The sequence below is a fragment of the Grampus griseus genome (genome assembly GCF_964374135.1).
Source record: "Grampus griseus genome assembly, chromosome: 14".
NCBI lineage: Eukaryota > Metazoa > Chordata > Mammalia > Artiodactyla > Delphinidae > Grampus > Grampus griseus.
In genome coordinates, this window is record NC_139008.1 from 13,054,432 (window position 1) to 13,081,953 (window position 27,522).

Consider the following 27,522-nt stretch of genomic DNA (forward strand, 5'->3'; position numbering starts at 1 on the left):
CAGGCTTCAGGGTGTGACCATGACAGTGGGTCACTCATTGGGTCTAAAACTCTCTGGTTTTAGAGGGAGAAAAGAAACCTCACTGAAGTTGAATTTTGCCTGGAAACATCTCCATTACTCTGAGGCCATTTCCTCTAATTTGCTTCCCGTCTCCTAATCCCAAATATGCCTATGCCTGGGAGTCAGACCCACCACGGTTTAGAGCCATTTACTACTGGGACACCCTAGCCCAATGCCTCAACCTCTCCAGCTGCAGTCCTGTGGATGAACAAATGCCCAAAAATTATTTTTGCAGAAGCTTCCCTTGATTGTGCTAGCTTCCCTCCGAGCGTGGTTATAATAACACCTAACTCAGCTGGGTATTCAGTGAGATAACATGGAGAGGGTGCGTGGCCCAGTGCCTGCCTTATAAACTGCTCAATAACTCAGGTTTCTTCCTACTCAACCCCTTTCCTGCCCTACCCGTGGGGTTAAAAACTGTCCCTTGTGGCTTCTGATGTGCCTTTTTCACCTAACAAGTTTTGTATTCACTTTCTTGTAGATTATACAAAGCAAAACCTATTGAACCGGGACACAGAGTTCCGAGGGAATTAAAAGGTTGTTATATTTTTTCATTCACTTAGATTCTATGTTGAAAATCGACATCTCCAATAATAAATCAGCAACAAAACAAAACACAAAAACCCAACGGTAACAACAACAACAAAACGCTTCAATGAGATCGAAATGGTAAGGTGGAAACCACCAGATTTATTGGGCTTCGCTGCCCGATCTTTTTTAGTTGGCAGCCTTATTTCTTGCTTCAGGCCCAAGGAATTAAATGGATCAACGCGGGGTTTTGAATTCCAGCATTTGGAGCTCCTGGCTTTGGGAAGAGGAAGAGATTTCGGAAATCCAAGAAACAAAATATTGTTCTTACGATAAAATTCGCATAGAGGTGGGAGTGGACACAGAAACTGTAACCTGTACGATGAGAATTCTCACACGGAGGGAACCCACCCAGCCCACTAACGCTCGGCCTGGCTCCCAAAGTAACAGAATCCGAGTCTCCAGGCCAGATTTTCCCTCTAGCCATTCCTGGCCACGCAAAGCGGAGCTGCGAGCACACAGAAAGGGATGTCTTCATCGCCAACCAGGATGGAACAAACCCGCCCGCTCGGGGAGTGCTGAGAACCAAAGGGTCCCTCCAACGCGGCAGCCGTCAGCATGACTTGACTGCCCCCATCCAGCACGGTCTGCACTCTCCAGGCGCCCCCAGCCTTTCCGGGTGCGCGCGCAAGAGCCGGCGAGCCGGGGAGCTGTGCGTCCAGCAGCCTGCGGGCGGCGGTGGCCGACTGGCTGGCGGGGAGAGGGGTGGCCAGCAGCGGCGGAGGAGGAGCTGGCGCTGCAGCCGGTCCTCTCGGGCCGCGCCCCGCCCTCCGCCGCCACCTGCGCTTCCCCTCCGGGCTCTCGCGCCCCGGGGCAGTGTGGGCTCTCCTTGCCGCAGCGGCGGTATTACCGCGTCCGCCAATTAGAAGACTCGGCGTTTGGCTCCTTGGGGCGCGGGAAGAGCAGCGCCGCCTGTTCTGGCGAGTGGAGGGTGCGACGGCGCGCGTCCCTCCTCTCCGCGCTCCCCGCGACGTTCGTGGAGGGGGTTACAGAACTGCTGTGACTTTTGAGGTCCGACTACTCCTTCCGGCTAGCCTCCCAACGCGCCAGCTCGGAGAGAGGCCGGCGTGACCGGCAGGCCCAGAAGACTCGCTGCGTGGGCTCGGGACTTGGAACGTGTCCGGGAGCCCGCGGCGCTGTGCGCGCTGTTGAGTTTGGCGGCGGGGTGGGGTGTCCCCTGGCGCGAGGGGCGGAGAGGACGTTGCGCTCTGCCCCTTCGCCCGCCCCCTAGTGCTGCCCCCACTTTGAGAGTAATCGAGACTTGAGTGTGACTGCGGAGCCGCGAGGATGCGGGCCCTGGGCGCGGGTTTTTCCTCAGCTCGGCGCGATGGAGCGGGTCGGTGAGCGGAACAAAGGCGCCCGCCCCGGGGAGCCGGTCCTCGGCTGAAGACCGCGGGGCACGCGCCACGACGGCCGCCTGCGGACTAGGGTTGTGGCTGTGCGGCCCGAGGCGCGGCGCGCTCCTCCGCGGGCGGGCGGCGAACCCTGAGCCCGGCACCTGCGCGCCGCTCCTGCTGCGGCGCCGGGGCAGCCCCGCCTGCCGGCCCGCGGGCTCCGGGGGTCCGCTGCGCTGGCAGCCCCGCTCCCGGTGACCCAAGGTCCAGCGGCGAACCACTTGGTGGTGCAGAGGAGAGACCCCCGGCCCTTCGGCAAGAAGCCGAGGCGCCTGCTAGGGGCCGCGCGCTGTGGACCGAGCAGGCATCATCTCTGGGAGCACTTCTGCAGACCGAAGCCTTCGGTGTGAGCCATCTAGCTCTCCCCGCGACCGCCCGGACCTCCCAACCGTCTCCGCTGCCCTAGCCGCCGTGCCGTGGGGCCGGGAGCGGCTGGGATCCTCGCCAGACGTCCGGAGCGCGAGGCTCGCACGGCCCCCGGCTGCCCCGCGCCTCGCCGGAGCCCGAGGGGGCGCGGGTCCGGGGCGAGGGCCGACCGGGCGTGTTTGATGGCTTCACTGAGAAGAGTCAAAGTGCTGTTGGTGTTGAACTTGATCGCGGTGGCCGGCTTCGTGCTCTTCCTGGCCAAGTGTCGGCCCATCTCTGTGCGCAGCGGAGACGCCTTCCACGAGATTCGGCCGCGCGCCGAGGCGGCCAACCTCAGCGCGCAGAGCGCCAGCCCCATACAGGATGCGGTCCTGAAGCGCCTCTCGCTGCTCGAGGACATTGTTTACCGGCAACTGAATGGTAAGGACGCGCGCGGTTGCCCGCGGGGCTCGGCGCGGGCGGGCCGGGCACCGGGTTTCCCCCAGCGGCCCTGCGCGCGGTGCGGGAGGCAAGCACCTCCTGGCTCCCCCGCGCCCTTTTACTCTTCCTGCCCAGTCTCGGCCAGGAGGCCAGGGCTCCTGGAAAGAATTACCCGTTTCTTTTCTGTTCTCCAGCTGTAAGTTTGCTTTTATCGTGGAAACACGTCAGCACAGCTGGCTCCCGGTCTCCGCGTGCAGGAATGATTACCTGGCCGCTCCGGCCCAAGTGCGGAAAGTAGACGTGCGGCCAAATGGGACTGGAGGCGCAGGCGACTTAAGGGAGGAAAGAGCTCTTACAGCTTAGCGTTTGGTGGGGTCGGACAGGGGAGGGACATTGGCCTGCTTAAATGTCTGCAACAGTCAAGGCCTCAGGTCTGGCGCTAACGCGCTTCGGTAGTAGGTTGGAGGAATGTTATCTGTCTAGGAGGCGGGCTGCAGGCTAGCAGTGAGGACTCCTCCCTTCCCGCAGCTGCCTTGGTGAGCCTGCTATTAAGGACACGCTCGGATTCTCCCGAGAGAGCTGCCCGAGGGCAATTGTTAAAGTTTGAGGTGGGTTGGGGAAGCAGGTTTTTAGAGTGTAGCAAAGAGAGGTGTACCATCCAATCAGTGATAGTTGTCAGAGTCTGTCCCATATAAAATGTTCTCAGCGCTTCGGGAGAAGAGGGAGACTTTTAATATACCCTGGTCACATCTGGTCCAGGAACTGATGGCTCATTGGACATTTGCTGCCCCCAAGGTCAGAGTATTACTTACTTGAGTATGGACAGCTCTCCAGGGTCCATGTGACTGGTATCCAAGTCAGAGTCAAGGCTGCCACCTCCCTTCCTGAGCTTCTAACTCATGTCCTCATGGTAATTCCGGAGCTACTGATAGTCATAAAGATAATGATAATAATTAGTGGTGGAATTGTGATTGTGTCAGACACAGTGCCAAGACTGTTCCAAGTGCGTTATCTCGCTGAGTGGTCACATCAGTCCAGGGTGGTTCTTTCCTTTCCCCATATCAGAAATAAGAAAAGGAGGCTTGGAGGGGTTACCTAAGTTGCCTGATGTCCTGCTGCTAGTAAGTGGTAGAGTCCAGAGTCAGAACCCCATGTCGGGTTGACCAAAGAGCCTGTGTTCTTGACAACTTCTATCTACTGTCTCCTCCTAGTTATAAGGAGTATTCATTTTGATTACAAAAAGGTTCTGCATTAGTAAGACCTGACTCATCTACTGTCCTACCTGCATTTAGAGCAAGAGACCAGTCCAGTGGCAGGCAGGGAGGAGGGTGTCACCATATTGTCTTCTTTCTGCTTTCCAGTGCTCCCTTCTGGGTCCTTCCTGGTGGGATGGGGTCAGATTTCCAAGCACCCTCTGAAAGGACCCCTTGGTCTTCTTGATATCATTCAGCAAGTATCCGGGGGATACCTTGAACTTGTATCTGCAGTGGGACGCTGCAATCCCACTGACCCCTTGTAGGTAGCGGGGCCCAGCTGTAGGTGTGGCCTGGCTGTAGGTGTCCCCTGTGGGGTTCTTGTGGGAGCTCTTCTCCTGAGTGTTGGAGAACCAAGGCACAGAATGAAACAAAAGCCCACAGTTCATTTCTGGAGGAATTAGATGCTTATGGGATGGGCCTTATTATTTTACACAGATCCGTGCCGTAGACCAATCCGTAAGACCCAAAAGAGAGAGTGCAAGATAGCTGGTTCCCTCAAGTGTCAGGCTGTACCCAGGGACACAAGTCGTTTCAATTAGGAAATGAAATATGATATACCCCCACCCACCCAGTGCCCCAAATAAGAATGATAAAATTCCAAAGGGTATTTACTAAGTGCCACTAAGACGCAGGGACTCGTTAAGTCTTTCCAGCAACCCTAGGAGATGGGTGCTGATACTTCCCCCTAAGTAGCTTGCTCACAGCCACCCAGCTAGGGGATGACAGAGCTGGGAATTGAACTTGGACAGTCTGGTGCCAGGATTGAGGTTCTCAGCTGCTGCACTGGCGTGTCTCAACCTTTGGCGTGTGTCAGAGTCACGTGGAGGGCCTGTTAAGATGCAGATTTCTAGGCCCAACCGAAGAATCTCAGATTAAGTAGATCTGGGTGGGGACCCGAGACTTTGCATCTCCCACAAGCTTGTGGTCTGGACCATGGCCCAGTGCCCTCTACTGCCTATGCCAGGCGGAGTAAAGAGGAAAATCCATTTGCCTGTTGGTTGGAGTGGGGGTGGGGACTTCTGGGAAGCTGTGAGTTTGCTTCAGATGGGCTGGGGTTCGGCTTCTTTCCTTGTATACTCCCCTGCCTGGTAAGCGATTCCCTGGGGGTTTGGGGCTGTCCTCCACTTGGGACTGCTTGGGTTGGGTTGGGTTGGGTTGGGTGTGGTGGGGTGGGAAGATGAGTTTTCTTTACCTGCAGTCTCTGAGGAAGGCTGGGTTGAGAACTTTTCCTGGGCAAGCCGGGAATTCAGGCTGTAACTAAGGTAGCTGTTCTCTTCCTGGCTGACCAGTGTCATTTGGAACGACCCTCCTGATCTCCACCCCACCCCCCAGCGCTCCATCCTCTGCCTGTGCTAGTTTTGGGTAAAGCGTGCCCCACCTGTTGATACTGTAGGCCTGCCGGGGTCTCCTGCTGTGGCGGGAGAGTGCCAGGGGAGGAGAGTGCCTGGGAGATGGGACCTGGATTCCTGTGTCCACTGGCTCTGCAGCCTGTCTCCACCTCTTGCTACTGAAGGAGGAGAAGGTAACCTTGACCTTGGTGCTCTTTATTCCTCAGGGATTAATGGAGGGCTCGAGAGAGCCCGGCACTGGGCACATAGGAGGAACAGAGCCACTTGGGTCCAGCCCCTTGGGTACCAAGTGGGAGCTGGTGTTTCAATGATGCCTCCGATTTCTCAGACCTTTCCAGTGGACCCTTATGAAATTCAAGCAGGAGGGACACAGCACAGCCATCTCCAGTGTTCTCTCACTCCTGGGACGTTTCCTTGGGTGTCCTGAGAGGGGCCCCTGCACTGGGGGGGCCAGGGATGACCCAGACTTCCTCAGAACTGGCCTCTCCGCTAAGACTCTCGGTGCCTGCCTTTTGAAAATCAGTTACACGTTTTTATGGTTTTGTTTTTCTTAATATAGGCTGAAAAGGACACTTGAAAGGGAAAGTGGAAAAGCTGGTATGGAGGGGAAAGTACACAGAGATGAGTTCATTTTTGTCCCTCCAGACTCTCTTGCACCTGCCCTTCCATTCTTTCCGTGAGGCCGCGTCTGCTGCCCCCTCACTGTTGCTGCAGGACCCTTTAACCCAGGGCCCTGCCGCCCCTCCTTTCTGTGTTTCCAGCTGTCTGCGTGGAAAGCACCGCTTCCAAAGGGCCCAAGACCTTCCGGTGGTTTTGTGTTTCCTAAGGAACCGTGGTCAAGCCTGGAGGCTGACAGTCAGGCCCGCCGCCCGCCCCCCCACCCCCCCATGTTCCCGCCCTGGCCCAGTGCCTCGGCCTCTTCGAGCAAGACTGATCTACTTGCTGAAATAACCCTGCATTTGTCTTACGATGTAGCCTCCACGTTTCAGCCCCCGTCTTTGAGAAGTGCTAGCTGTCCTGGTTTGCTCTCCCCGCCTCCTTTCTGCATCCATCCATCCTTTAAAGCTTTGCTCAAGGTCACCACCTGGGGGTGGGCAGTGGTGCGAAGCCACACGGTCTGAGCTGTCCCTGCTCCAGGGTGCTTGAAGCTTTCTTGTCTGTGTCCATTTGCACCCATGGCTTTGACTTTTGTGCCTCGATGGCTTTATCTTTTGAGTGCAGAACTGGACTGCAGGCTTTTTAAGGTCTCGAACCATTATTCGGTTATTTAATACCACCTCCATCCTTCAGCATGTGTCACAGCACCTTGTACATAATGTGGGCACCAAAGGTGTATTGGTTGATTAATTGGATGGGAGCTAGTTTTAGGAGGTAAATGATAGCCACAGAGGAAATAACCTTGACATTGTAAAGGCTGGATTGGGTTGGGTGGATGTGGTGAGGGGAATGAGTTGGGAAGACTTAGCTGGGGGGACTGAGTGTGAGGTAGCCATCTTGCCTGTACCATCCTGTCTCCACCATCTTGCCTGTACCATCCTGTCCCTGCCATCTTGCCTGTGCCATCCTGTCCCTGCCATCTTGCCTGTACCATCCTGTCCCCGCCATCTTGCCTGTACCATCCTGTCCCCGCCACCTTGCCTGTACCATCCTGTCTCCGCCATCTTGCCTGTGCCATCCTGTCCCCGCCATCTTGCCTGTACCACCCTGTCCCCGCCATCTTGCCTGTGCCATCTTGAGGCTGCTCTGGTCCTTCACCAGATCCTGACTAAAGAGCATCAGACCCTTGGGAGGACCCTGGAAGTGAAGCAGTTCCCAGGTTAGGGACCAGCACGTTTCAGTATGTTTCCTTTGAATGTGTGATTTCATCACATGATGGTTTTATGTTCCATTCTCGCTCTAGAATGAAATTAATTCATGTTTTATTGTGGAAATTTTGGAAAATCCAAAACGATTATACAGAAGAAAATAATACCGTGTTAAATTTTTTTTTTTAAAATGGTGGTTTTGTACTGGCATAAGGAAAATGGACACAGGGATAGATTTCTTGTTAGAATTCCCCTGTAACTCTGTACAGGGCTTTTGGCTGTCTGTCACCTTCTGAGGAAGTTAACTGGTTTCTCTCATTTTAGAGCTGAGAAAAGTGAGACACAGAGATACTGTGTGACTTAGCCAGGATGACACAGCCAGCGAGGGGCAGAGTCAAGATTCCTGAATATCACGGTACCTTTCCCAGGTCCAGCATCCCCTTGATAGGACAGGCAGGGTGGAGGTCCTGTGCCCCATGCAAGCCCCGAGCTCTGGCTGGTGACCCCGTCCCTCATCTGCACCCCCGTGCGGTGAATCACAGGGGCACGTGTGGCTGCTTCGTCCAGTAAACCCCGGGCCCCGCTGTCATAAGAGGAAATGCAGTCGATTGAGGTTAGGTTCCAAAGGTTTTCAGAAGGATATTGAATAGAAGTAGGGTTGCTCGAAGAAATTGAATATCTTTGCGGGCATGGAGAGAAGTCAAAATTACCCAGCCCAGTCCTGCCTCCAAGCCACACAGGCAGATGAAGCTGGAGTCGGAGTTGCAGAAAACCAGCACGTTCCCAAACAACCCACGTGCAGCCCACCCAGCCTGCCTCATCAGCCACGCCCACCAGGCGGGGAGAGTGAGTTGGTGCAGAGGGACAGAGGCAGAGATGTGCTCTGTGGGCGTCCCAGTTGGCGCCAGAAGGAGAGGGATCGTGTGTTGAAAGCATCTCTTCCTGGATGCCAGAGCTGGCCCTGAGCTGTTTCCTCTTCCCTGGAATATACATATGCTTATATAGACTATTAAGCCGGAATGTACCAGCGTTTCCAATGGGAAGGAGGTAAAGGGGAAGAGGGCAGAGGGTGTATGTTTGTATTAAAATCCCTCCTTGGAGTGAGCATCAGGAGGAAACCAGGGCAGTGCGAGCCTTAGGTGTTGCGTGCAGACCTTCCTCAGGCCTGGTGGCCGGCAGGGGCTCAGGTGTGTGGAAGCCTGGTCAGCAGAGCCAGAGCCTGGGCGCCGGAGGGACGCTCACTTCTTTTACCTCCGATGGACTGATCACATCTGGTGGCTCCTGGAGAGATGGGGAGCCCAGTTCTTGGAAAACCCTCAGATACAGGCGCATCTGTGTTGGCCAGTGTGTGTGACAGGCACCCTGCCAGCGGGGGCACCTGCTGCCTGCCCAGCCCAGAGGTAGCGGGGAGAGGCCACCAGTGTCATTCTCGAGGAAGAACTCCAACACCCTGACCTTTGCTGTTGCCAAATCGGGAGTGTCCTTTGTGGACGGGAAGAAGGCTCCGTAATTAGAGCTAAGAGTGACAACGGGGAGGTGGAATGTGGGTGCAGTGAAGCCCAAGTTGAGTGAAGAAACACCTAAGATCAGAAACCTCTGATCCTTTAAGAATAGAATATTGGGACTTCCCTGGTGGCACAGTGGTTAAGAATCCACCTGCCAATGCAGGGGACACGGGTTCGAGTCCTGGTCCGGGAAGATCCCACATGCCGTGGAGCAACTAAGCCCGTGCGCCACAACTACTGAACCTGCACTCTAGAGCCCGTGCGCCACAACTACTGAGCCCACGTGCCACAACTACTGAGCCCACGTGCCACAACTACTGAAGCCTGTGCGCCTAGAGCCTGTGCTCCGCAACAAGAGAAGCCACCGCAATGAGAAGCCTGTGCACCGCAATGAAGAGTAGCCCGTGCTCATCACAACTAGAGAAATCCCGCGTGCAGCAATGAAGACCCAATGCAGACAAAAAAAAAAAAAAAAGAATAGAATATTGGAAGAAAGGGTGTCCTCTTGGGTGGCAGGCAGACTAGGTTTGATTTCTGGTTCTGTCACTTATTAGCTGTGTGACCTTGGGCCAGCCTCCCCACCTCTCAGCTGTGAAATGGGGTCGCTGTGAGTCAGGATGAATTGGGATTCAAGATGTACCGCGTGAGCCACGGGGCCTGATGCGTGGCGGCTGGGAGAATGCTCACTCTTTGAAGGAAGGGATCTTGCCCCCTGTCGTCTCTCTGATGCTGAGAACTGCCCTGGCCCGGAGTAGGTGCTCAGCAGACATTTCGGGAATGAATGCATGAACCGTTGTGCTACATTGAGGCAGTGTGTGGTCGTCGTTACCTGAGATGTAAATCTCAAGACGGGGCGGGGGAGGTCCTTTTCCCTCAAAGTTGCTTAGACTCTGAATTAACGTGGGATCCTTCTTTCTTCCATGCGTTTGTCTGAGGCTGAATTCTGTTGCCTTCCTCCTTCTCCTTTCTTCCTCTCCATCTTCTGCTTAGAATGATGGTGTCTTTGGCTGATCACTCTTGAGGCTGGGGAGAGGAAATGGTAGCCTCTGCATGTCAAATCCCGTTACAGAAATGTTGGTCATTTCCATGTGTTTGTGAGCACTTCCTCACTGCTGGGTGTAGGCTAGATGCCAGGATACAGAGAGATGCAGATGCCACACATACTTAGACATCTGTGGTCCAGTTAGAAGGATGCGTTTGTAGTTTTACCAGGTATATGCTAGATCTCAGAGGAATGTTAAATGAGTATGGGGGTGCTGAGACTTGACCTGGCAAACAGGAGGTTCTTGACCAACGTCTGTTGAACAAGAACGACAGAACTCAGAAGTTTTAACACCTGGAACAGAGGACCCAGGCAGTGACACCACCTGGGGACCTGATGTGGAAGCAAATCATAGAAGATGGTCAGGGCCCAGGACTGGGAATCTGCAGGGCAACTGGCAAGGGGGATGGGTAGAGGCAGAGATGTGTGTGAGGACACAGGAACAAGTGGAACTTGTTGAGAGGACTAGGTGGAGGCTGGACCCAGCCAGGCTTCAGTCTCGGGCTGGTTTGGATGTAGTTCTGTAGACGTGGGGAGCCGCTGGGTGACAGGTCACTGCACTGATGTAAGGGGACTGACGCTGTGTTGGGGTTTAGTGTGTGCGCGAATAGGCGGGAAAGTGGGTTAGAATCCAGTAGTGGGTGGAAGATGCTGGCATTGCTGAGCCAGCCATGCCTCTGGTTCAGGGCTCAACCAGCCCTCCAATCCTCAGTGATGCCAGGTGCCCCTCACCTCAGAACCCCTCCTTGGCCACATCCTCAGCTAAGAGTCAGCATCTGGAGTTGCTCCCTTTGGGAAATCTGAATCAGCCCTCAGCACTCTGACCTGGGTGCTCCCCACCGGACCCCCAGCTTCACTGAGGTGTACTCAGCCCCCAGCCATGCCCCTTTCTCTCCCTCCCTGTGGCTCCATCCTTCCACATCCAGCCTGGACAGCCCCTCCCATGGCGAGCCTGTCGGGAGTTCTTTTACCAGCTCCTCCAGGGTTCTCACCTCTGTCCACCCCTGTCCTCTCCTCTATCCACCCCGTAACCCCCTAGTCCTGGATCGGCTGACTCCCAAGGAAAGACCCACCATGGCGGGGGTTGGCGCCCTTACGATGCACGCTCTGCAGTCTTAGCTTGACCCTGAGCTTGTCTACCTACCTGTTGATAGGTCTCCCTTTCTGTCCCCCACTCCTTCCTGAGCCAGAGGAAGTGGGCTGGGCTGGAGGGATTCTGCAGGAGGTGGTGATGGATGGGAGGAGTTCTCTGCTGCAAACCTGTCTCCTCCCGCCCGTCCCCCGCTGCTGCTCTCAGATGACACAGAAGCCTGTCCACTCCAGCTGCCGTGGCAGCAGCCCACTGCCTGCAGGCTTTATCCCAACTGTGGCTGTTGCAGCCACAGTCCCCATAGTCTGCCTTCTGAGACCACCACCAGGCATCTGGGTCCTCTTGCATTTCATGGATCCAGCTGGAGTGCCATGTTACAGGGTAGGACCTGCTTCCTCTGCCTAGGGGACCAGATGATGGAACTCAGAAGATCAGGGGAGCCAACTCCCCACAGGGTGACCTTTGACAGCGGGGACAAGATCTCCCTCAGCAGGGAAAGCATTTCCGAATGCAGGGTAGCACTTAAAAAAAAGATGCAAGACTCACTTGGTTGAAAGACCTTCCTCTGCCTTCGTTATTACCCCTCGCAGGTCTTTAGACTGCTTGACATGTGGATGACAATTGGTTTAGCCACTGATAGAGAAGTTTTCCCTTTTAATAATGTCCCTGTCATGGCTAACTGCAGAGCCTCAGCCTTGCCATGCATGAGTAATAAACCGCGGCCGTAATTACAGGCGGCCACAGCCACACGCCAACAAACGAGCGTGCTGACAGTTAATAGGGAGCAAGGTTCCAGAAGAGCCTCCTACCATCCCTGCCTCCAACACAATGGCTAATCGTGTGATTAGTGTTTACTGAGGGGTGTCTTGTGGTTACACGTGGCTTGTTAGGCGCTGTACCTCTCTGGTAGAAAGAGTGTGAGGAACAGTCAGGAGACCGGGTTCTAGTTCTCTGTATTTCTAGGGACCAAAGTGTATAAATAAAAGCGACGTGACTTTAGGGTCTTTTAACTCTCAGATTTGCATAATACCCCCTTCCATAATTTGCAAAATACCCCCTTCCACCCACCCCATCCTATTAAAATCTCATGCATTCTCCAAGACCAATTCAGAAGCCGTTTATTCCCCGAAACCTTCCCTGCCACTTTTTTGGAATTAATTGTTCCTTCTTCTGGACTCTGATTGTACTCTGTATGGGTCTGCTTTTATTTTTTTGAATTTTATTTTATTTATTTATTTTTTATACAGTAGGTTCTTATTAATTATCTATTTTATACATATTAGTGTATATGTGTCAATCCCAATCACCCAATTCACCCCCCCTCCACACACACTTTCCCCCCTTGGTGTCCATACATTTGTTCTCTACATCTGTGTCTCAATTTCTGCCCTGCTAACCGGTTCACCTGTACTATTTCTCTAGGTTCCACATATATGTGTTAATATACAGTATTTGTTTTTCTCTTTCTGACTTACTTCACTCTGTCTGACAGTCTCTAGATCCATCCACGTCTCTACAAATGACCCAATTTCATTCCTTTTTATGGCTGAGTAATACTCCATTGTATATATGTACCACATCTTCTTTATCCATTCGTCTGTTGATGGACATTTAGGTTGCTTCCATGTCCTGGCTATTGTAAATAGTGCTGCAGTGAACATTAGGGCGCATGTGTCTTTTGAATTATGGTTTTCTCTGGATATATGCCCAGTAGTGGGATTGCTGGGTCATATGGTAATTCTATTTTTAGTTTTTTAAGGAACCTCCCTACTGTTCTCCATAGTGGCTGCATCAATTTACATTCCCACCAGTAGTGCAAGAGGGTTCCCTTTTCTCCACACCCTCTCCAGCACTTGTTGTTTGTAGATTTTCTGATGATGCCTATTCTAACTGGTGTGAGGTGATGCCTCATTGTAGTTTTGATTTGCATTTCTCTAATAATTAGTGATGTTGAGCAGCTTTTCATGTGCCTCTTGGCCATTTGTGTACCTTCTTTGGAGAAATGTCTATTTAGGTCTTCTGCCCATTTTTGGATTGGGTTGTTTGTTTTTTTAATATTGAGCTGCATGAGCTGTTTATGCATTTTGGAGATTAATCCTTTGTTGATTCGTTTGCAAATATTTTCTCCCATTCTGAGGATGGTCTTTTCATCTTGTTTATAGTTTCCTTTGCTGTGCAAAAGCTTTTAAGTTTCATTAGGTCCCATTTGTTTACTTTTGTTTTTATTTCCATTACACTAAGAGGTGGATCACAAAAGATCTTGCTGTGATTTATTTCAAAGAGTGTTCTTCCTATGTTTTCCTCTAAGAGTTTTATAGTGTCTGGTCTTACATTTAGGTCTCTAATCCATTTTGAGTTTCTTTTGGTGTATGGTGTTAGGGAGTGTTCTAATTTCATTCTTTTACATGTAGCTGTCCAGTTTCCCCAGCACCACTTATTGAAGAGACTGTCTTTTCTCCATTGTATATCCTTGTCTCCTTTGTCATAGATTAGTTGACCATATGTGCATGGGTTTATCTCTGAGCTTTCTATCCTTTTCCGTTGATCTATATTTCTGTTTTTGTGCCAGTACCATATTGTCTTGATTACTGTAGCTTTGTAGTATAGTCTGAAGTCAGGGAGTCTGATTCCTCCAGCTCTGTTGTTTTCCTCAAGATTGCTTTGGCTATCCGGGGTCTTTTGTGTCTCCATACAAATTTTAAGATTTTTTGTTCTAGTTTTATAAAAAATGCCATTGGTAATTTGATAGGGATTGCATTGAATCTGTAGATTGCTTTGGGTAGTATAGTCATTTTCACAGTATTCATTCTTCCAATCCAAGAACATGTTATATCTCTCAAACTGTTTGTGTCATCTTTGATTTCTTTCATCAGTGTCTTATAGTTTTCTGAGTACAGGTCTTTTACCTCCTTAGTTAGGTTTATTCCTAGGTATTTTATTCTTTTTGTTGCAGTGGTGCATGGGATTGTTTCCTTAATTTCTCTTTCTGATTTTTCATTGTTAGTGTATAGGAATGCAAGAGATTTCTGTGCATTAATTTTGTACCCTGCAACTTTACCAAATCCATTGATTAGCTCTAGTAGTTTTCTGGTGGCATCTTTAGGATTATCTATATATAGTATCATGTCATCTGCAAACAGTGACAGTTTTACTTCTTCTTTTCCAATTTGTATTCCTTTTATTTCTTTTTCTTCTCTGATTGCTGTGGCTAGGACTTCCAAAACTATGTTGAATAAAGTGGTGAGAGTGGACATCCTTGTCTTGTTCCTGATCTTAGAGGAAATACTTTCAGTTTTTCACCATTGAGAATGATGTTTGCTGTGGGTTTGTCATATATGGCCTTTATTATGTTGAGGTAGATTCCCTCTATGCCCACTTTCTAGAGAGTATTTATCATAAATGGATGTTGAATTTTGTCAAAAGCTTTTTCTGCATCTACTGAGATAATCATATGGTTTTTCTCCTTCAATTTGTTAATATGGTGTATCACATTGATTTGCATATTTTGAAGAATCGTTGCATCCTTGGGATAAATCCCACTTGGTCATGGTGTATGATCCTTTTAATGTGTTGTTGGATTCTGTCTGCTAGGATTTTGTTGAGGACTTTTGCATTTATATTCATCAGTGATATTGGTCTGTAATTTTCTTTTTTTGTAGTATCTTTGTCTGGTTTTGGTATCAGGGTTATGGTGGCCTCATTGAATGAGTTTGGGAGTGTTCCTTCCTCTTCAGTTTTCTGTTAGAGTTTGAGAAGGATGGGTGTTAGCTGTTCTCTAAATGTTTGATATAGTTCACCTCTGAAGCCATCTGGTCCTGGACTTTTGTTTGTTGGAAGATTTTTAATCAGTTTCAGTTTCATTACTTGTGATTGGTTGGTTCATATTTTCTGTTTCTTCCTGGTTCAGTCTTGGAAGCTTCTACCTTTCTAAGAGTTTGTCCATTTCTTCCAGGTTGTCCATTTTTATTGGAATATAGTTGCTTGTAGTAGTCTCTTAGGATGCTTTGTATATCTGCGGTGTCTGTTGTAACTTCTCCTTTTTCATTTCTAATTTTATTGATTTGAGTCCTCTCCCTCTTTTTCTTGATGAGTCTGGCTAAAGGTTTATCAATTTTGTTTATCTTCTCAAAGAACCAGCTTTTAGTTTTATTAATCTTTACTATAGTTTTCTTTGTTTCTATTTCATTTATTTCTGCTCTGATCTTTATGATTTCTTTGCTTCTGCTGACTTTGGGTTTTGTTTGTTCTTCTTTCTCTAGTTCCTTTAGGTGTAAGATTAGGTTGTTTATTTGAGATGTTTCTTTTTTTTGAGGTACGATTGTATTGCTGTAAACTTCCCTCTTAGAACTGCTTTTGCTGCATCCCATAGGTTTTGGATCATCATGTGTTCATTGTCATTTGTCTCTAGGTATTTTTTGATTTCCTCAGTGATCTCTTGGTTATTTAGTAACGTATTGTTTAGCTTCCATGTGTCTGTGTTTTTTACATTTTTCCCCCTGTAATTTATTTCTAATCTCAGAGCATTGTGGTCAGAAAAGATGCTTGATATGATTTCTATTTTCTTAAATTTACTAAGCCTTGATTTGTGACCCAAGATGTGATCTATCCTGGAGAATGTTCTGTGTGCACTGGAGAAGAAAGTGTAATCTGCTGTTTTTGGATGGAATGTCCTATAAATATCAATTAAATCTATCTGGTCTATTGTGTCATTTAAAGCTTGTGTTTCCTTATTCATTTTCTGTCTGGATGATCTGTCCATTGGTGTAAGTGAGGTGTTAAAGTCCCCCACTATTATTGTGTTACTGTCAATTTCCTCTTTTACAGCTGTTAGCATTTGCCTTATGTATTGAGGTGCTCCCATGTTGGGTGCATATATATTTATAATTGTTACATCTTCTTTTCGGATTGATCCCTTGATCATTATGTAGTGTCCTTCCTTGACTCTTGTAACATTCTTTATTTTAAAGTCTATTTTGTCTGATATGAGTATTGCTACTCCAGCTTTCTTTTGATTTCCATCTGCATGGAATATCTTTTTCCATCCCCTCACTTTCAGTCTGTATGTGTCCCTAGGTCTGAAGTGGGTCTCTTGTAGACAGCATATATATGGGTCTTGTTTTTGTATCCATTCAGTGAGCCTGTGTCTTTTGGTTGGAGCGTTTAATCCATTCACATTTAAGGTAATTATTGATATGTTTGTTCCTATTACCATTTTCTTAATTGTTTTGGGTTTGTTATTGTAGGTCCTTTTCTTCTCTTGTGTTTCCCACTTAGAGAAGTTCCTTTAGCATTTGCTCTAGAGCTGGTTTGCTGTTGCTGAATTCTCTTAGCTTTGTCTTGTCTGTAAAGCTTTTGATTTCTCTGTCGAATCTGAATGATATCTTTGCCGGGTAGAATAATCTTGGTTGTAGCTTCTTCCCTTTTGTCACTTTAAATATGTCATGCCACTCTCTTCTGGCTTGTAGAGTTTCTGTGGAGAAATCAGCTGTTAACCTTATAAGAGTTCCCTTGTATGTTATTTGTCATTTTTCCCTTGTTGCTTTTAATAATTTTTCTTCTTTTTTAAACACCTTTATTGCAGTGTAATTGCTTTACAATGGTGTGTTAGTTTCTGCTTTATAACAAAGTGACTCAGCTATACATATACATATATCCCCATATCTCCAATAATTTTTCTTTGTCTTTAATTTTTGTCAGTTTGATTACTATATGTCTCAGTGTGTTTCTCCTTGGCTTTATCCTGCCTGGGACTCTCTGCACTTCTTGGACTTGGGTGGCTATTTCCTTTCCCATGTTAGGGAAGTTTTCGACTATAATCTCTTCAGATATCTTCTCGGGTCCTTTCTCTCTCTCTTCTCCTTCGGGGACCCCTATAATGTGAATGTTGGTGCATTTAATGTTGTTCCAGAGGTCTCTTAGGCTGTCTTCATTTCTTCTCATTCTTTTTTCTTTATTCTGTCTGTGGCAGTGAATTCCACCATTCTGTCTTCTAGGTCACTTATTCATTCTTCTGCCTCAGTTATTCTCCTGTTGATTCCTTCTAGTGTTTTTTCATTTCAGTTACTGTATTATTCATCTCTGTTTGTTCTTTAATTCTTCTAGGTGTTTGTTCTTTAATTCTTCTAGGTCGTTGTTAAACATTTCTTGCATCTTCTCAATCTTTGCCTCCATTTGTTTTCTGAGGTCCTGGATCATCTTCAGTATCATTATTCTGAATTCTTTTTCTGGAAGGTTACCTGTCTCCACTTCATTTAGTTGTTTTTCTGGGGTTCTGTCTTGTTCCTTCATCTGGTACATAGTCCTTTGCTTTTTCATTTTGTCTCTGTCTTTCTGTAAATTTGGTTTTCATTCCTCAGACTGCAGGATTGCAGTTCTTCTTACTTCTGCTCTCTGCCCTCTGGGTCTGCTTTTAGCTGTTTTTTTTTTTTTTTTTTTTTTTTTTTTTTGTGATACGTGGGCCTCTTACTCTTGTGGCTTCTCCCACTGTGGAGCACAGGCTCCGGATGTGCAGGTTCAGCGGCCATGGCTCACGGGCCTAGCCGCTCCGCGGCATGTGGGATCTTCCCGGACCGGGGCACGAATCCGTGTCCCCTGCACCAGCAGGCGGACTCTCAACCACTGCGCCACCAGGGAAGCCCTTAGCTGTTTTTTAAAAATTATTTATTGATTTATTTATTTTTGTCTGCATTGGGTCTTCGTTGCTGCATGTGGGCTTTCTCTAGTGTGGTGAGCGGGGGCTACTCTTTGTTGTGGTGGGCAGGCTTCTCATTGTGGTGGCTTCTCTTGTTTCAGAGCATGGGCTCTAGGCACATGGGCTTCAGTAGTTGTGGTGTGTGGGCTCAGTACTTGTAGCACGTGGGCTCTAGAGCACAGGCTCAGTAGTTGTGGCACATGGGCCCTGTTCCTCTGCAGCATGTGAGATCTTCCTGGACCAGGGCTCGAACCCCTGTCCCCTGCATTAGCAGGTGAATTGTTAACCACCGTGCCACTAGGGTAGTCCCTTTTAGCTGTTGTTTATCTGTGCCTTGCATTAGAATGAATCATTTACATGGTAACAGTTTGCAAGAGAATAGGTTTTATTCATTTAAAAATTATTACTATTTATTTATTTTTTATTGAGTAACAGTTGATGTACAATATTATATAAGTTAACAGGTGTATAACATAAGAATTCATAATTTTTAAAGGTTATACTCCAGTTATAGTTATTATAAAACGTTGGCTATATGCTGCGTGGTGTACAATATATCCCTGTAGTTTATTTATTTTACATGTAATAGTTTGTACTTCTTAATTTCCTAACCCTATCTTGCCCCTCTCCCATTCTGTCTCCCCACTGGTAACCACTCAGTTCTCTATATCTGTGACTGTTTTTTTTTCCTTTGTTATATTTGCTTGTTTGTTTTATTTTTTAGATTCTGCATATAAATGATATCATACAGTATTTGTCTTTCTCTGTCTGACTTATTTTACTAAGGCTTATATCCTCCAAGTCCATCCATGTTGCTGCAAAGGACAAAATTTGATTCTTTTTTATGGCTGAGTAGTATTCCTGTGTATATTTTAAAATCCTTCTCCATGTCATTTAGGAGTTAATTCATCAGAAAGTAACTTGTTCTCACTTAGCAAGTGCAGAAGTAGTGGTCACCAGTATTGGTTTAGAACCATGAAGTCATCATGATGACATTATAATGTCATAGTTCATTATATTTCCTTGTTTTTTCCTCATGGTTACAAGATGGCTGTGGTAGTTGCAGTCATTGCATCATTGTACAAGGTAGGAAGTACTGTACCACTGGCCACATCTCCTATTGTTTAATCAGGAAAGAAAATCTTTTCCAGAAGTCTTCCTGGTAGGCTCATGTGGTCCAGACAATGGCCACATGACTAACCTTGCTTTAAGACAACAGTGGCTTTTCAGAGAAAGTAAGTATGGTGGAGGCCAAAGAGAAGGAGAGAAGGGATGGTGTTTGCATTGTGAATCTGTGGTGTCTGCCATCCTCTCTCCACCCCCAATACCTTCTCAGCAAATATTAAAATGAAGCAAGACTCTTTGTTCTCTGGAAATTCAGTGAACTAGAATACTAAGTCCGTGGGCATTCTGGTTAACTTGGATTTGACCTGAAGCCGTCTGATAGGTTGACACCACCATGTGTAACCATATTTTGTCAATGCTAAGGTGCACACTTTTACATCTCTGAAATTGAGATTCATTTGATGATCAGTGATGTGTCATAGTTTAATTGGCAGCACTTCCCCCCTTTCTTGGTGCATAAAAATAGTGCCACTTGCAATTGAAGGCATCTTAGATTTGATGAAACCCAATATATGGACTTTGTAAATACGCAGGCGTACTGTAGTGTGTCGTATGCAGTATTTTTATTGGCATCTAATGCATATCCAGTGTTTTGTGTTGCTTAATTCAACATCAGACCTGTGTACACTATTATACCCATTTTGCAGTTGAGGAAGCTGAAACTCAGAGAAATCAGTTGTCCAGAGACACCCACCAGCTGCCTTTCTGTGTCTTCCTTTGTGAAGTTGGCATTTGCTGACTTCTGGGCATGGGACTCAGTCCCAAGTAGTGTTGGTGGCCGGTCCAGGGATTGCAGAGGGGTGGGCGTGGGAGTGCGGTGACAGGAGGGCAGCAGGGAACCTTGCTTCCCTTAGGTTTAGCAGCTACTGATGTGTAAAGTTGTAAAGCTGTTAATTCTAGAGCTCTAAATTATGCTGTGTGAGCTTTAGATCCCACCCATAATTAGAACAAAATGTGAGAAAAGTGAAATTGCTATTAAGTTAATTGAAAGGTTTTGCTTGTATTTGCAAGGGAATTAGCACAACAAGAGTGCTAACAAGTGTGCATTGTTAATTTCTTCTTCATTTGGGCAACTCTCAGCAGGCCTCAGGCAGGCTTTGTTCTTGGCTTCTGCCCTGTGTCCTCCCTACCATTGAATCTTCATCTTATGGGTATCATGGTGGCTTTAACTGGGCAAGATGCAGTGTAATCTTCTGATGGTCATATTTTACTGGATACCAAGCCTTGAGTAGGAGCCACACCATGCGGCTAAGGGCCCAGGCCCAAGAGTTGTGTGTGGGGGGAGGGGCGGGGGGGTTCAAAGCTGTGTGTCAACATGAAGCTGATGCAGATGACTGATGTGGTTCCCTCATGTCTAGAAGGTACGCCCTTTGGCCCAATGCACCCTTCTTCTCTTTCCTGTTCACCATCTTGATCTAGGCCACAGACCTGGGTTGACGTGTGCAGTGTAGAACTTTCATTTGGAGTTCCTAGAAGGGTGGGGGCAATCTTTCTAATGGAATCATTTATACCAGATCAGGGTCTGGGTTAGAGGAGCTGATATCAGGCAGCCTAGAACTACCTTTGTCTCTAGTTGGGGTGGCAGAGTCAATGCCATGTTCACCAGGAGATTGTCTCTTCCTCTTGGGCACAGAGTGAATCTTCAGGCTCCCTGCAGTTAGGTGGGGGGCATGTGATTGAGTTCTGGGCATTGGAAGATGGGAGGAAGTGATGTCTGCCACTGTCAGACCTGGCCCACAAAATATCCTGTGGGGTCGTACATGCCTTCCCTCCTTACCTTCCTGTGGTAGCCTTGGAGTCTACCTGTTGGTGGCATACAAGATGGAAGGATCCTCAGTCCCTGAATGACTGTGTGGAACAGAGTATCATCCCATCCTCCCCAGCTCTCTCTTGATATCTCTGTGCATTGGACATTTGTGTTAAGCCATTGAGATCTTGGAGCTTATCTGTTACGACAGCTAGTGTTAATCATCCTGACTAATTCAATTAGGCAGGTTTTGGAACACTAGTCTCCCTGAGTCACAGGACAATCTCTCTTCATCCTTGATTAATGTGTCAGCAAATACTGAACGATAAGTTGGGTGGTGTAAGGCGGTTGAATTAAAAACCACCCGGCTCCAGACCTGCTTCTCTGTCTCTGCTGTTGGCTTTAAGAAAGCAGTCTTATTTCTCAGTGTCCCAGTGTTCTATTTACAGAATGATGGAATGATTATAATCATACACTACTTATGCTCCATGTTGGAGCTTAGGGATAAGTATTGAAATATGGCTAAGTTGTTTGCAATTATAAACAACTAAATAATACATGCATTGTCTTCATTACGCCGTTGCCTGTTAGGAACTGGCATTTTTCAAGATGAGACAAACTGAAGAGGTTAGTTTAAGAATTAGCAATTAAAAAAATCATGATCTTTGCCGCCACTGCATTTTAAATCATGCAAACATTTACGTTTGTGCCAAAGTTCCACAGTTTCCTTTAGAGCAATTACTGAAATGCATTCACAAAATAAAAATGGAGTTCAGGGAAGAATATTGAAGAGCTCTTTAACGATGTTAAAAACTTTGCTAATTTGCCAAGTTGTTCTAAAATTCACTTCAATTTTTTTTTCCTTCCTACCTACCCATCTTCCTGCAGTTGAACTGATTCCAGGAGATTTGAAGAAAGGGTCTGAAACTAATATTAAAATACACAAATCTCATGAAATATCATTTCAAGAGCCTTTTCCTTTTCCTTCCTTAGCTGAAGGTGAACACTCAGGAAGGTCTAAGGACCCTCGAGCTGTGTTTACTTGCACAAAGCAGTTTGGGGAGAAAACAAAAGCTAAACAGTAGTTACCAAGGGGTGGTTCGGATTCAGTTCTTTCCTTATGTTGCTCTTTGGTAGCTTATATGCATAGGCCCTTGGGGAGGAGTAGACTGCCTTAATTTCTTCATCTTCATCCTCCTTACTCAGATCTCAGCTTGGCTCAACTGCAGCCAGCGAAGGGCTTGTGGTTCCCCCAGCATCACTGCTCCATGGGTATTCCAGCTTCCCATGGGTCCTGGGGATCCAGTTCCATCCATCCTCTTCTCCACCAGAAAGGGTCTAGTGTAATGGTGCACATTTTCATGAGAGTAAGTTCATGGTTACCTCTTATGGATGAATCTCTTGAAAGCCTAATCTTCAGTAGAGAAAGTTCAATAGCATTGAGTTCCAGGCAAGAGGTAAAGATGCAACCCTGACCCCGACAGTTGACCCCACCAGCTACTTCCCTAACCAGATGACCTCTGGGAGGGTGGGAGGGGCAGACAATGAACCGAGTACGGGCTTTCCAGTTGGATAGATGAAATCTCAAACTTCCTTATGGCTACTTAACAAAGCCAAGGCAAAGCTTGGATTTTGGGTGACTCACATAACATTGCTGAGCCCCAGTTTGCCCATCTAGAAAACAGCAGCTGCTTCTATAAGTATGATAAAGACTGTGCAAGATGGTACTTGTCAAATACCTTGAGGAGTGACTGTATTTAGGAGAATGTTGATGAACAGTTTTATTATACTGTGGCAGTGGTAACAGAACTGTTACTCTCCTTGGAATAGACATTTAGCCCCTCAGAGAGTCAGCTTTCTCCCTCTTTAGATCTAGATAAGATCTAAAGTCTGTTCAAGTTGCGTAATTTTATGGATCAGAGAGGTAGTCAATGAATCAAAGAGTATCTTTTCATGTAAACAACGGCTGCTCAGGATTGGTTAGATTTGCTTTTTTAAATAAAATGTATGTATTATTTTAAAATTTTTATTTATTTATTTTTGGCTGCGTTGGGTCTTCGTTGCTGTGCGCGGGTTTTCTCTAGTTGTGGCGAGCTGGGGCTACTCTTCCTTGCAGTTTGTGGGCTTCTCATTGCGGTGGTTTCTCTTGTTGTGGAGCACAGGCTCTAGGAGCATGAGCTTCAGTAGTTTCAGCCTGCGGGCTCAGTTGTTGTGGCTCTCGGGCTCTAGAGCGCAGACTCAGTAGTTGTGGTGCACGGGCTTAGTTACTCCGTGACGTGTGGGATCTTCCCAGACCAGGGCTCAAACCTGTGTCCCTTGCATTGGCAGGCGGATTCCTAACCACTGCGCCCCCAGGGAAGCCCTAGATTTTCATCTTTTGGCAGCAATACAAAGTTCAATCTAAAGGAATGAGAAATGATTTTCCTAGGTGTGGTGGTTTTAAAACGTATCTGCAAATTCTTTGACACTATTCCCAGCAAAAGGTGGAATTGAAATCCCCTCCCGTTGATTATTATGGGCTGGCTTGAGTGACTTGCTTCTAGTGAATGGAATTGAATGGAGATGATGCTGCATGACTTCTGAGGCTGGATCATAAAGGGCGATAGAGTTTCGACCTGGTGCTCTCTCTGAGGATGTGCATCTTTGAAGCCTTGAGGTACCACGTCAGAAACCGGGCTGCCCCGAAGCCACCATGCTGGAGAGAGCACGTGGAGAGAGAGAGAGATTGAGAGATGGAGGGGGAGGTCTAAGAAGTCTCAGCTGTTCCAGCTCCCAGCTGTTTCTGTCTTCCCAGTGCATGGGCCAGACATGTGAGTGAACAAGCTTCAGTCTCCCCAGCTGATGCCTAGTGGAGCAGACACGAGCTGTCCCCACCCTAAGCCCTGCCCAAATTGCAGATTCATGAGCAAAATAAGTATAGTGGTTTTAAGCCACTAACTTTTGGGGTGGTTTGCTATATAGCAATAATGACTGGAACACTGGGCTGGTCTCCTTGTGTTCAATAAAGTGTTTTTTCCCTCCTCACCATAAGAAATAGGGGACTTGATGTTGATGATAACAGTGTTAACATTAATACACATAACAATAGCTAACATTTCTTGTGCACTTACTAAAAGTACCCAGCACTGTGCTAAAGACTTAAATGGATATAAAAGTAGGTAATGAAATTGTTTTCTAAGTCTTAAGTTTCTCTACCACTGATAGATTATGGATAGCAGCCTAACGATTGCAGAGGGGGTTAGGTTGGCCAAGAAGCTGAGGCATCTTTTAGCCAAGTTTCTGCCTTGGCCTTGACCACGGTGTTTAGGTGGGAGAAGGAAGGGGCCTGGACCTGTGGTGGGAGGGGAGAAGGAAGGGGGCTGGGCCTGCGGTGGCTCCCACCCACGTAGGCATCACGTAGTTAACAGAGAACATCACGTCTGGTCTCATGGACCCTTGCACCAGAGTTTGCAATTACACATAGTTTCCAGTTGCACTGTTTCAGGTCTTTTAGCAGAGACAACACATTTGACAGAGCCTGTTTCCATAGGAGACAAAATATTTTCTACTTTTTGTGGAACCTGGAGAGTTTGGTGCTTCTACAAAGGATATATATATACACTGCAAACCTACAGAGTACCTTATTCTGCAGAACTTTGAATAATAGTGCAAACTTCTTTCATTCTAGTTAAGTAGAGTGGGACATAGGGGGCTTGTCTGAATTATAACAGGAAACAAATCAACATCCCACTGTTCCCAGAGTGAGGACATTTTTAATTGCAGTCTTAACTTGAACACACAATACCTATGGCGTCAACATTTACTAAAGACTAGGGATGCCATAGGCCAGTGGTTCCCAGGCCTATCTGAGCTTCATACTGACTTGGGGAACTTTGGGAAAAAAGTACTAATTCTCAGAACACTCCACCTGGACGTTCACATTTTTCAGGGTGGGACTTGGAAAGCCTTACTTTTCTAAAGCTCAGTGGGTGATTCTGAAGAGCAGCTGGGAGCCACGGAGATGGTTGACTCCTCTGCTTTGAAGTGCTTTCCAGTCCTTTCCTGGTGGCAGAAGCTTTAAAGCCTTCATACCTGTGAACTACTTCTTGGAGGGTAGCTATCACTGCTCGTTTCAGTGTCTGCATCTGTAAAAAATATCCATTTGATAGGGCTGTTGGGAGGATTAGATGGGTTTATGCGCATGGGATGTCTGATACATTTGTGGCTTCTAGTAGATGATGATAATGATGATGATTTACTTTCTAACGCTTGAGTAACTTAACCAGCATTTGCCTGTTAATTTCAAGGTTTCAAAATGTACCTTCAAAACTGATCTTTTTTTTTTCTTATTATAAGAACATTTAACATGAGACCTACCCTCTTGATAATGGGCATTGCTGTGGCCCGTGCTTTTGTGGCTCAGGCAGTGGGCACCCCTTTTGGGGCTTATGGTGCCTTCTCTTCCGCCTGCACCAAGCCTTCATCTCATGCCATCTGGGGTGTCTTTTGTTTGATAAGCTGGATCTGGGTGAATATATTTCATTCTGTTTGCTCAGAGGACAGTTTTTACCTTTTCGTGTAAAACCTGCTTTTCCTCTAGTGTTTCCTAAATCCGTATATTGTACTACTGATCTTCTGGCTTTGCAAGCTGGTACCCTCCGTCTGTCTTCTCACACCCAACAGCTCCCATAGCCAGCTCCTGATAACTCCCATCTCCTCCATCCTGTTTCTGCGGCCTCTTCTTTGTGCAGCCCACGTGTCCTACGACTTGGGAATCGACTCTGTAATTGTTTCCTCCTCCAAGCTCTGCTCTTTCGAGTCTGTGCTGCACTGTACCACCACTGTTCTCTTCCCCAAATACAGCCCGGATCCAGCCACTCCTTCCCTACGCATGCGTGTCCTCAGCCTGGGATTTGTCCTTCATCCCTCGGGGTGCTTCTCAGCCTTTAGTGTAAATGTGTCTTTCTTGAAGAAAGCGACCTGTCATCTCAGAGTTCTTGAAAGTTATGGGAGGTTGGTTGGACATGATAACCTAGACTTTAAGAAGGCAGATTTCACAGAGTGCAGAAACCTTCCATATATATTTTTTTATATAAAATAAAAATGGACTTTGCTACAGTTGCAAGTAGTTTTGTTTTTATCAGAGACGCGTAAGATGCAATTAAATCTTTAAAACAATTTCCAAACCTCAAATCTATTTACGTAATTTTATTTTAACTTTTGATATTTACTAATTAACATGTATTTTTGCATTTTGGTTAAAATGGGTAATTCTGAGTATTTTGCAAGAAAAATAACTTTTTTGAAAACATCTAAAATAATTAAATTTCAGCTTCTTACGTTAACACGAATTTACATATTGATTGAACTATATTCAAATTTCATATATTTTAATATAATTACATTTATTTTTAATCTGTTCGATTAGTGCTATCAATGAAACACAGATTATGTGAAAATATTTCTTTTATTATCGGTAAGGAGGGAGCTCTGTCATTTTGCTAGTTGTTTTCCACATACCTTATAGAATTTTTTTGTCCCCCTTTTCTTTTTTTAATTTTTAAAAAAATTTAATTAATTTATTTTTTATACAGCAGGTTCTTACTAGTTATCTATTTTATACATATTACTGTGTATATGTCAATCCCAATCTCCCAATTCATCCCCCCACCCCCGCTTCCCCCCCTTGGTGTCCATACGTTTGTTGTCTACATCTTTGTCTCCATTTCTGCCTTGAAAACCGGTTCATCTGTACCATTTTTCTAGATTCCACATATATGCGAGAAACCTTCCATATTTTTAAAAATTTATTTTAAAACTTAATTTTAATTTTATATATTCATTGAAGTGTAGTTGATTTACAGTGTTGTGTAATTTCTGCTGCACAGCAAAGCGACTCAGCTATACACATACGTACATTGCTTTTTATATTCTTTTCCATTATGGTTTATCCCAGGATATTGAATATAGTTCCCTGTGCTTGACGGGGAGTTTGGGGCTATTTGATGCGAACTATTACATATAGAACGGATAAACAACAAGAAACCTTCCATATGTTATGAACTTTTCCAAATCTTGTATGGTTGTCTTGCCCACATCTACCTTCCTTTATCTAGCTGTTGATTGAGTCTTTCTAAAGCATTCAGCTTGGTTTTCACAGTCACCCTCTTTCTTTTCTCACTCATAATGTCATCATTTTATGTAATTTAATAGAATTACATAATTACAGTAACAAGCACAGCTGGTATGAAGAGGTTTGAGGAAAAAAGCAACGAACCGTTGGCAGGTATACAACTCAACGGGTGAGAGAAGAAACAGAAAGGCCCATTAGAGAGAGGGGTGCCTCCTAGCCTAGCAGACAGCATGCCCTGGGCATCTTCCTTTATTCCATTTTACAGAGGTGATGATGGAGTGTTGTCTGCACCATCAGTCAAGAGAGCATCTACTGGGCTTCCCTAGTGGCACAGTGGTTAAGAATTCTCCTGCCAATGCAGGGGACACGGGTTCAAGCCCTGGTCCAGGAAGACCCCACATGCCATAGAGCAACTAAGCCCGTGTGCCGCAACTACTGAGCCTGTGCTCTAGAGCCCACGAGCCACAACGACTGAGCCCACGAGCCACAACACTGAGCCCGCGTGCCCCAACTACTGAAGCCTGCATGCCTAGAGCCCATGCTCCGCAACAAGAGAAGTCACCACAATGAGAAGCCCGTGCACCGCAACAAAGAGTAGCTGCTGCTTGCCATAAGAAAGCCCGTGTGCAGCAGCAAAGACCCAATGAAGCCAAAAATAAATAAATAAAAAATAAATAAATTTAAGAGAGCATCTATTGTGTGAAATGAGCATGTTCACTGTGATAAATTGGGGAAACAGGGAAAGATAGAAATGAGAAAATAAAATTGTTATAATTCTACAGCATTAAAATAACAGCATTTTGCTGCTTTTTTCCCCTGTAAACATTTTTGTATCTTTAAGATCATACTCTTATTTATTAATTTATTTTATTGAAGTATAGTTGATGTACAATATCCTGTTAGTTTCAGGTGTGCAGCACAGTGATTCCGTTATATATATATATATATACACATATATGTATTTATTCCTTT

At 46.6% G+C, this 27,522-nt stretch overlaps 1 protein-coding gene across 1 annotated transcript in view; it reads left to right on the forward strand.

Annotated features, from left to right (window-relative positions):
- Window positions 1-2,590: 2,590 nt before the first annotated feature.
- The window catches only part of GALNT17 (polypeptide N-acetylgalactosaminyltransferase 17), a gene marked incomplete at both ends in the record, with an annotated part of 443,002 nt that continues 418,070 nt past the window's right edge, over window positions 2,591-27,522 (forward strand). Inside the window, one exon of the mRNA XM_082671029.1 lies at window positions 2,591-2,828. Coding sequence (XP_082527155.1) covers window positions 2,591-2,828 — 238 coding nt within the window. The remainder of the gene's footprint in view (window positions 2,829-27,522) is intronic.